The 11,429-nt window shown below is 38.0% G+C and overlaps 1 protein-coding gene across 1 annotated transcript; it reads left to right on the top strand.

The window, feature by feature from the left end:
• Nucleotides 1–525: 525 nt before the first annotated feature.
• On the top strand, nt 526–9,130 carry arl6ip6 (ADP-ribosylation factor-like 6 interacting protein 6). Its single transcript, XM_072451935.1, has 4 exons — nt 526–837; nt 900–953; nt 8,694–8,817; nt 8,884–9,130. The coding sequence occupies exons 1-4, from the start codon at nt 702–704 to the stop codon at nt 8,963–8,965; spliced, it is 396 nt and encodes a 131-aa protein (XP_072308036.1). The 5' UTR covers nt 526–701; the 3' UTR covers nt 8,966–9,130.
• The last annotated feature ends 2,299 nt before the right edge of the window (nt 9,131–11,429 follow it).

Here is an 11,429-nt window from a genome sequence, read left to right as displayed (position 1 = left end):
TACATCTTCTGTAATTGTAAAATACACTGATAAAAATATAGAAAAGCAACACTTTTGTTTTTGCTCCCATTTTTCATGAGCTGAACTTAAAGAAATTAAACTTTTTGTATCAACACAAAAGACTCATATCTCTTAATTATTGTTAAAAAATGTTCTAAGCATTCTTGCATGTGGTAGGCAAAATTAGCAACTCTAAATTGGCCCTAGTGAATGAATGTGAGAGTGAATTGTTGTCAGTATGTCTGTGTTGGGCCTGCGACGAGTTGGCCACTGTCCAAGTTGTACCCCGCCTAAAGCCCAAAGTCACTGGGATAGGCTCCAGTCACCCGCGACCCCTAACGGGAACAAGCGGGAGCAAATAAATGAATAACATAGCATTATGTATAACTATAATTATATATTATTATTAAAGATATTCGCTGTAAACCACTTGTCTTTGGCGCCCTCTGCTGGAATACAGCAGCAGCGCAGACGTTAGTGGAATGCAGCAGGTCCTGATGTAGGCCTACACTGGGCCTACACTGGGCCTACACTAGGACCTGCACCGACCCGTCTGTGCAGCTCTGTGTGCGGAAGTAACCTGCAGGCACCAAACAAAATGGCGAGGCAAAACTTTCGGCTGCAAAAGTTGTAATTTATGGAGAAACTTTCCAAAACTAGGCCGAAGTAAAGGTGAGATTTTGGGCCAGTGGATCGTGAGGATGTCCGGGCGCCGCAGGGAGGGCTCCAGAGGGCCCCCCGGGCGCGCGCTGGGCCTGGTGCTGTCACTGGTCAGTTCTGCGCTGGTCCTGGCGCTGGTGGGCTGTGTGGCCGCGCTCCTCTACCCGGTCCTCAAAGGTAAAGCACGAGCAGGTTTCTCCCTGGACTGATTCTAACTCATGACGTAATGGCTCTTTCAGAACTGAGGGGCCTGAGGGCCAAAGGAGCGGATGGGACAGAACAAAGGATGCTGGGTAAATCCATTCAGAACAACAACGCAATAGAAACTTTACAAACAAGACATTTAGAGAAAATAGTGTGTGTGTGTGTGTGTGAGTGTGTGTGTGTGTGTGTGTGTGTGTGTGAGTGTGTGTGTGAGTGTGTGTGTGAGTGTGTGTGTGTGTGTGTGTGTGTGTGAGTGTGTGTGTGAGTGTGTGTGTGAGTGTGTGTGTGTGTGTGTGTGTGAGTGTGTGTGTGTGTGTGAGTGTGTGTGTGAGTGTGTGTGTGTGTGAGTGTGTGTGTGTGTGTGTGTGTGTGTGTGTGAGTGTGTGTGTGTGTGTGAGTGTGTCTGTGTGAGTGTGTGTGTGTGTGTGAGTGTGTGAGTGTGTGTGTGTGTGTGTGTGTGTGTGTGTGAGTGTGTGTTTATGTGTGTGTGTGTTTATGTGTGTGTGTGTTTGTGTGTGTGTGTGTGTGTGTTTGTGTGTGTGTGTGTGTGTTTGTGTGAGAGAAAACACAGTGCAGTGAGTTTAGTCAGTGCAGCATCAGCTGAACTCGTCATAAACTTTATACAAGTCAAAAGTCTCCCAAAGTTTTATAATACTTTTATATAAGTGTCCATAATACTCTATAAGTGTCCCTAATACTCTATAAGTGTCCCTAATACTCTATAAGTGTCCATAATACTCTATAAGTGTCCCTAATACTCTATAAGTGTCCCTAATACTCTGTGAGTGTCCCTAATACTCTATAAGTGTCCATACTACTCTATAAGTGTCCATAATACTCTATAAGTGTCCCTAATACTCTATAAGTGTCCCTAATACTCTATAAGTGTCCCTAATACTCTATAAGTGTCCATAATACTCTATAAGTGTCCATAATACTCTATAAGTGTCCCTAATACTCTGTGAGTGTCCCTAATACTCTATAAGTGTCCATAATACTCTATAAGTGTCCATAATACTCTATAAGTGTCCCTAATACTCTATAAGTGTCCCTAATACTCTGTGAGTGTCCCTAATACTCTATAAGTGTCCCTAATACTCTATAAGTGTCCCTAATACTCTGTGAGTGTCCCTAATACTCTATATGTGTCCCTAATACTCTATAAGTGTCCCTAATACTCTGTGAGTGTCCCTAATACTCTGTGAGTGTCCCTAATACTCTATATGTGTCCCTAATACTCTATAAGTGTCCCTAATACTCTGTCAGTGTCCCTAATACTCTGTGAGTGTCCCTAATACTCTATATGTGTCCCTAATACTCTATATGTGTCCCTAATACTCTATAAGTGTCCCTAATACTCTGTGAGTGTCCCTAATACTCTGTGAGTGTCCCTAATACTCTATATGTGTCCCTAAGACTCTATAAGTGTCCCTAATACTCTGTGAGTGTCCCTAATACTCTGTGAGTGTCCCTACTACTCTATATGTGTCCCTAAGACTCCATATGTGTCCCTAATACTCTATAAGTGTCCATAATACTCTATAAGTGTCCCTAATACTCCATATGTGTCCCTAATACTCTATAAGTGTCCATAATACTCTATAAGTGTCCTTAATACTCTGTAAGTGTCCCTAATACTCCATATATGTCCCTAATACTCTAAAAGTGTCCATAATACTCTATAAGTGTCCATAATACTGTATGTGTCCATAATACTCTATAAGTGTCCCTAATACTCTATAAGTGTCCCTAATACTCTATATGTGTCCATAATACTCTATAAGTGTCCCTAATACTCTATAAGTGTCCATAATACTCTATAAGTGTCCATAATACTGTATGTGTCCATAATACTCTATAAGTGTTCCTAATACTCTATAAGTGTCCCTAATACTCTATATGTGTCCCTAATACTCCATATGTGTCCCTAATACTCTATAAGTGTCCCTAATACTCTGTGACTGTCCCTAATACTCTGTGAGTGTCTCTAATACTCTATAAGTGTCCCTAATACTCTATAAGTGTCCCTAATACTCTGTGAGTGTCCCTAATACTCTGTGAGTGTCCCTAATACTCTATATGTGTCCCTAATACTCTATAAGTGTCCCTAATACTCTGTGAGTGTCCCTAATACTCTGTGAGTGTCCCTAATACTCTATATGTGTCCCTAATACTCTATAAGTGTCCCTAATACTCTGTGAGTGTCCCTAATACTCTGTGAGTGTCCCTAATACTCCATAAGTGTCCATAATACTCCATAAGTGTCCCTAATACTCTATAAGTGTCCCTAATACTCTGTGAGTGTCCCTAATACTCTATAAGTGTCCCTAATACTCTATAAGTGTCCATAATACTCTATAAGTGTCCCTAATACTCTATATGTGTCCCTAATACTCTATAAGTGTCCCTAATACTCCATATGTGTCCCTAATACTCAATAAGTGTCCATAATACTCTATAAGTGTCCTTAATACTCTGTGAGTGTCCCTAATACTCTATAAGTGTCCCTAATACTCTATAAGTGTCCATAATACTCTATAAGTGTCCCTAATACTCTATATGTGTCCCTAATACTCTATAAGTGTCCCTAATACTCCATATATGTCCCTAATACGCTATAAGTGTCCATAATACTCTATAAGTGTCCATAATACTGTATGTGTCCATAATACTCTATAAGTGTCCCTAATACTCTATAAGTGTCCCTAATACTCTATATGTGTCCATAATACTCTATAAGTGTACCTAATACTCTATAAGTGTCCCTAATATTCTATAAGTGTCCCTAATACTCTATATGTGTCCCTAATACTCTATAAGTGTCCCTAATACTCTGTGAGTGTCCCTAATACTCTATATGTGTCCCTAATACTCTATAAGTGTCCCTAATACTCTGTGAGTGTCCCTAATACTCCATAAGTGTCCATAATACTCTATAAGTGTCCCTAATACTCTATAAGTGTCCCTAATACTCTGTGAGTGTCCCTAATACTCTGTGAGTGTCCCTAATACTCTATAAGTGTCCCTAATACTCTATAAGTGTCCATAATGCTTTATAAGTGTCCCTAATACTCTATATGTGTCCCTAATACTCTATAAGTGTACCTAATACTCTTTAAGTGTCCCTAATATTCTATAAGTGTCCCTAATACTCTATATGTGTCCCTAATACTCTATATGTGTCCCTAATACTCTCTGAGTGTCCCTAATACTCTGTGAGTGTCCCTAATACTCTATATGTGTCCCTAATACTCTATATGTGTCCCTAATACTCTATAAGTGTCCCTAATACTCTGTGAGTGTCCCTAATACTCTATATGTGTCCCTAATACTCTATAAGTGTCCCTAATACTCTGTGAGTGTCCCTAATACTCTCTGAGTGTCCCTAATACTCCATAAGTGTCCATAATACTCTATAAGTGTCCCTAATACTCTATAAGTGTCCCTAATACTCTGTGAGTGTCCCTAATACTCTATAAGTGTCCCTAATACTCTATAAGTGTCCATAATGCTTTATAAGTGTCCCTAATACTCTATATGTGTCCCTAATACTCAATAAGTGTGCATAATACTCAATAAGTGTCCATAATACTCTATAAGTGTCCTTAATACTCTGTAAGTGTCCCTAATACTCCATATATGTCCCTAATACTCTATAAGTGTCCATAATACTCTATAAGTGTCCATAATACTGTATGTGTCCATAATACTCTATAAGTGTCCCTAATACTCTATAAGTGTCCATAATACTCTATATGTGTCCCTAATACTCTATAAATGTCCCTAATACTCTATAAGTGTCCATAATACTCTATAAGTGTCCATAATACTCCATAAGTGTCCCTAATACTCTATAAGTGTCCATAATACTCTATATGTGTCCCTAATACTCTATAAGTGTCCCTAATACTCTATAAGTGTCCATAATACTCTATATATGTCCTTAATACTCTATATGTGTCCCTAATACTCTGTGAGTGTCCCTAATACTCTATAAGTGCCCATAATACTCTATATGTGTCCCTAATACTCTATAAGTGTCCATAATACTGTATGTGTCCATAACACTCTATAAGTGTCCCTAATACTCTATATGTGTCCATAATACTCTATAAGTGTACCTAATACTCTATAAGTGTCCCTAATACTCTGTGAGTGTCCCTAATACTCTGTGAGTGTCACTAATACTCTGTGAGTGTCCCTAATACTCTATAAGTGTCCCTAATACTCTGTGAGTGTCCCTAATACTCTGTGAGTGTCCCTAATACTCTATATGTGTCCGTAATACTCTATAAGTGTCCCTAATACTCTGTGAGTGTCCCTAATACTCTATATGTGTCCCTAATACTCTATATGTGTCCCTAATACTCTATAAGTGTCCCTAATACTCTGTGAGTGTCCCTAATACTCTGTGAGTGTCCCTAATACTCTATATGTGTCCCTAATACTCTATAAGTGTCCCTAATACTCTGTGAGTGTCCCTAATACTCCATAAGTGTCCATAATACTCTATAAGTGTCCCTAATACTCTATAAGTGTCCCTAATACTCTATATGTGTCCATAATACTCTATAAGTGTCCCTAATACTCTATAAATGTCCCTAATACTCTATATGTGTCCCTAATACTCTATAAGTGTCCCTAATACTCTATATGTGTCCCTAATACTCTATGAGTGTCCCTAATACTCTATAATTGTCCATAATACTCTATATGTGTCTCTAATACTCTATAAGTGTCCCTAATACTCTATATGTGTCCCTAATACTCTATAAGTGTCCATAATACTCTATATGTGTCCCTAATACTCTATAAATGTCCCTAATACTCTATAAGTGTCCATAATACTCTATAAGTGTCCATAATACTCTATATGTGTCCCTAATACTCTATAAGTGTCCCTAATACTCTATATGTGTCCCTAATACTCTATAAGTGTCCATAATACTCTATATGTGTCCCTAATACTCTATAAGTGTCCCTAATACTCTATAAGTGTCCATAATACTCTATAAGTGTCCATAATACTCTATATGTGTCCCTAATACTCTATAAGTGTCCCTAATACTCTATATGTGTCCCTAATACTCTATAAGTGTCCATAATACTCTATATGTGTCCCTAATACTCTATAAGTGTCCCTAATACTCTATAAGTGTCCCTAATACTCTGTGAGTGTCCCTAATACTCTGTGAGTGTCCCTAATACTCTATAAGTGTCCCTAATACTCTATAAGTGTCCATAATGCTTTATAAGTGTCCCTAATACTCTATATGTGTCCCTAATACTCAATAAGTGTGCATAATACTCAATAAGTGTCCATAATACTCTATAAGTGTCCTTAATACTCTGTAAGTGTCCCTAATACTCCATATATGTCCCTAATACTCTATAAGTGTCCATAATACTCTATAAGTGTCCATAATACTGTATGTGTCCATAATACTCTATAAGTGTCCCTAATACTCTATAAGTGTCCATAATACTCTATATGTGTCCCTAATACTCTATAAATGTCCCTAATACTCTATATGTGTCCCTAATACTCTATAAGTGTCCATAATACTCTATATGTGTCCCTAATACTCTATAAGTGTCCCTAATACTCTATAAGTGTCCCTAATACTCTATAAGTGCCCATAATACTCTATATGTGTCCACAATACTCTATAAGTGTCCTTAATACTCTGTAAGTGTCCCTAATACTCCATATATGTCCCTAATACTCTATAAGTGTCCATAATACTGTATGTGTCCATAACACTCTATAAGTGTCCCTAATACTCTATATGTGTCCATAATACTCTATAAGTGTACCTAATACTCTATAAGTGTCCCTAATACTCTGTGAGTGTCCCTAATACTCCATATGTGTCCCTAATACTCTATAAGTGTCCCTAATACTCTGTGAGTGTCACTAATACTCTGTGAGTGTCCCTAATACTCTATAAGTGTCCCTAATACTCTGTGAGTGTCCCTATTACTCTGTGAGTGTCCCTAATACTCTATATGTGTCCCTAATACTCTATAAGTGTCCCTAATACTCTGTGAGTGTCCCTAATACTCTATATGTGTCCCTAATACTCTATATGTGTCCCTAATACTCTATAAGTGTCCCTAATACTCTGTGAGTGTCCCTAATACTCTGTGAGTGTCCCTAATACTCTATATGTGTCCCTAATACTCTATAAGTGTCCCTAATACTCTGTGAGTGTCCCTAATACTCCATAAGTGTCCATAATACTCTATAAGTGTCCCTAATACTCTATAAGTGTCCCTAATACTCTATATGTGTCCATGATACTCTATAAGTGTCCCTAATACTCTATAAATGTCCCTAATACTCTATATGTGTCCCTAATACTCTATAAGTGTCCCTAATACTCTATATGTGTCCCTAATACTCTATGAGTGTCCCTAATACTCTATAATTGTCCATAATACTCTATATGTGTCTCTAATACTCTATAAGTGTCCCTAATACTCTATATGTGTCCCTAATACTCTATAAGTGTCCATAATACTCTATATGTGTCCCTAATACTCTATAAATGTCCCTACCATAATACTCTATAAGTGTCCATAATACTCTATATGTGTCCCTAATACTCTATAAGTGTCCCTAATACTCTATATGTGTCTCTAATACTCTATAAGTGTCCCTAATACTCTATATGTGTCCCTAATACTCTATAAGTGTCCATAATACTCTATATGTGTCCCTAATACTCTATAAATGTCCCTACCCTAATACTCTATAAATGTCCCTAATACTCTATATGTGTCCCTAATACTCTATAAGTGTCCCTAATACTCTATATGTGTCCCTAATACTCTATGAGTGTCCCTAATACTCTATAATTGTCCATAATACTCTATATGTGTCTCTAATACTCTATAAGTGTCCCTAATACTCTATATGTGTCCCTAATACTCTATAAGTGTCCCTAATACTCTATATGTGTCCCTAATACTCTATAAGTGTCCATAATACTCTATATGTGTCCCTAATACTCTATAAGTGTCCCTAATACTCTATAAGTGTCCATAATACTCTATATGTGTCCTTAATACTCTATATGTGTCCCTAATACTCTGTGAGTGTCCATAATACTCTATGATTGTCCCTAATACTCTATAATTGTCCATAATACTCTATATGTGTCTCTAATACTCTATAAGTGTCCCTAATACTCTATAAGTGTCCCTAATACTCTATAAATGTCCCTAATACTCTATAAGTGTCCATAATACTCTATAAGTGTCCATAATACTCTATATGTGTCCCTAATACTCTATAAGTGTCCCTAATACTCTATATGTGTCCCTAATACTCTATAAGTGTCCATAATACTCTATCTGTGTCCCTAATACTCTATAAGTGTCCCTAATACTCTATAAGTGTCCATAATACTCTATATGTGTCCCTAATACTCTATATGTGTCCCTAATACTCTGTGAGTGTCCATAATACTCTATAAGTGTCCCTAATCTTCAAAACAACTGAATCTTTTTCTACATTGGAATAAAGAGCATGTCTTTTTAAATTGTCTTTTACATTAAAGACATGTGCGGTTAAACTGAAATATAAATCATGTATTTCCCCCCATCACGTCCTGTCATTCTTGTAGCATGTCATTTCTTTACTCACTGTACTTTCGAACAGTTAAGTTTAAGTTAGAGTAATTACCTGTAAGTTCCCAAGATAATCATAATTCACTTACTTATTACTTTGTACTTACTACTTTGTACTTCTACTTGAGTATCATTATCTTAACTCCGCCCACCTCTGGTAAGTTGTCATAATGTACACAGTCATTGTGCTGTAGGTTTCTGGAGTGTCTCCGCCCTCTCTCTGGTTGTTGCCGGTCTTTGCTCAGCCTCCTCCTGGATCCTGACTCACCTGGACTCCGCCCACTGCAGGCCCCGCCCACACAGTTCACCCCAGGACAGGTAACGCCCAAAACACCTTATTCTGCTTTCTTACATCTTTTAGTACTAATATGTGTGTTTCCATAGTGACGGGGCGCGGCTGGGTTATGGGATGGCTGTGCTGAACGGCGCCATGGCGATGGTCACGGTCATGTGGAGCCTCAGCTGACATATGAATGACACCTCGTTTCTTTGATGCTTCTAAATGTCCAGGCGATACCGATAAGAGCCGAAAAATACTGAGGACTGTTACTGCAAACTGAGGTCTACCACTGCTAAAAAGTAAAAAGTACACAATATGCGAATGTATTGCAATAAAATGTTTGTTCAAGCACATTTTGTTCAGACTTTTTAACTATTTGTAAATGTGTTTACGATCAACTTATGATTTATAACATTGGGTAACATTAACTCTCTTTGTTAGCTCCAGTCGATAACAGAACATACATGTGTTCATCTCTAGCATTTATAAATAACTGTGTTAAAAACAGTTCAGTGGAAATGCTTGGTTGTGGCCTGTAGAAAACACCTGGATTAAAATGGAAACATATTAATCACATTTATTCTTACAAAACAAATGATACAAAATGCAACTCAAAGTGCTTTACAAAACCACAAAAAGATCAAACGTCACAATACAGTGATTAAAATTACAAAAATAATAAAAGTATAAACAATGACATTCATTGTGCAGGTTTAGGGTGCGGCGCGGTGGCAGAGCAGTTAGAGCTGCAGCTCATGGGCCAGACCAATGTCACATGATCTCTGGTCCTTCCTCCCACCGTCCAAACACACGCTTAGCAACGACCACATCATGTTCAGTCCTGACTCCATGTTTAGTCCTGACTCTGGCACCAGCAGGAGGCCGGTCCATGTTTAGTCCTGACTCTGGCACCAGCAGGAGGCCGGTCCATGTTTAGTCCTGACTCTGGCACCAGCAGGAGGCCACCTTAGGTCTTGATGTGTCACGTTTTGTGGTGAAATGTGAAATATACTTATAAACCATAAAAAACATCAGCCGATTTGATTCATTTCTGCACATTTATTAAATACATTCAACAGCATTCTGACCCGACACATTTAATCAAACTAAATCACAACAAAGTCATTTCAAAAACAAAAGTCATGAATCAAGTGTCGTCAGGTTTTACAGGAACTTCAGTTCAATGCAGCACAGAACACTCTCGGCTTTTTCTAATTCAACTATAATTATTGCTTTTCAAGGCCAATTATGCTGGTACAAAAGGATTATTTATGACCCTTTTATAAGAGCCACTTCTATTATCAGACAGAGCAAATGTTTTATAAACCCTGGTCATTTTGAAAAGGAAACGCTTTCTGAAATGGTGTAAACTACCTTCTAGTTATAACTTTCTACTTCTACAGATAAAGTACTGCCTTTACTTCTAATACAGTTCTTCATAACACCAGATCCAAACTTATATATTACTATGCTATATTAATGTCATACTTATAGATAAATGCTCATTTTTGGGTTATAAAGCAACAAATAAGTGCATCTTCCACATTAAAAGGAACAAGAGTATGAATGCAATAGAGTGAATACAAAAATATGACAGCCAGTAGTCTAAAAAATAAGGCTTAAAATAATCATTTGACCTTCGACACTTCTGAGCTTGACCTAAGTTTAATGTAACGGACGAGGCCAGCCGCTTTGATCAGCGTTTTGAGGTAATGTCACTTAAATGTAGAGTCACAAGCTGCTGTTGGATTGTCTAAACACTGATACTGTGCGTTCTCCAGTCACTTTGAAGTATTAAATATGACTCGTGTGTAGGAAAAGGCCTGGGGTGACTGAGCACGTGTGCAGCGACGGGCTGAGAGGCAAACGAAGCCACGTTTATGCTGCGGCTCAGAAGAAACGTCTCACATTACGGGTGAAAGCAGTTAAACCGTTAATAAGAGTCTGAACATGGAGGTTCCGATGGAGGAGGCGCCACCTGCTGGTCATTGTTCTAGTCGCCCAGAAGTAGTCATCATTATCTTTTGATCGACTTCTCAAACAGCCATTTCTGTTGTACATTTAGACTTTTTAAACGCTATATTATGACTTCTCTTTTACAGTCGATTAGTCGTGATTAGAAGAAAATAAAGATATCATGAATGTCGTTTTGAAGATATAGTCTATTATTGTAAAATGCTACAAAAAGAGCTGTTTTTTATTTTCAAATGGTGTCCAAGGTGATATTTCTGCACTTTTGTGATTCATTTCACAGACAGACATTTCACATTTGTCTACTAATTAAACCTCAACAAATGTGTTTAAAGACATGTTTTAACTCTGAACCATCGGCATTCTCCAAAACAAGATCGACATTTTGGTCAATATCACACGGCCCTTCTCAAGCCGATGTTATCGCTTTGTCTGGAATGTTTAACAGTCGGACATTAGATATATCCATCTTGTATTTATAGTGTTTTTATCGCTCAACAGTATGGGCGGGGTCACCTCTCCACAGATCTGACCTGCAGTGTAATTCAAGGCAACGGGAGGAATATTCATCTACGGCCTCTGCTTTAGTGCTTGTTATAGTATTTGTTTAGACCTGGTTTAGATCTCTAGTAGAGATAACGGAGGGCTCGATGGAGCCTTCTGCCACGGCTCCTGGAAG

This window comes from Eucyclogobius newberryi, unplaced genomic scaffold (assembly GCF_026437365.1).
Source record: "Eucyclogobius newberryi isolate DKJ021-1_F unplaced genomic scaffold, fEucNew1.0.hap1 SCAF_1, whole genome shotgun sequence".
NCBI classification, from domain to species: domain Eukaryota; kingdom Metazoa; phylum Chordata; class Actinopteri; order Gobiiformes; family Gobiidae; genus Eucyclogobius; species Eucyclogobius newberryi.
This window is presented reverse-complemented; position numbering and strand designations above follow the sequence as displayed.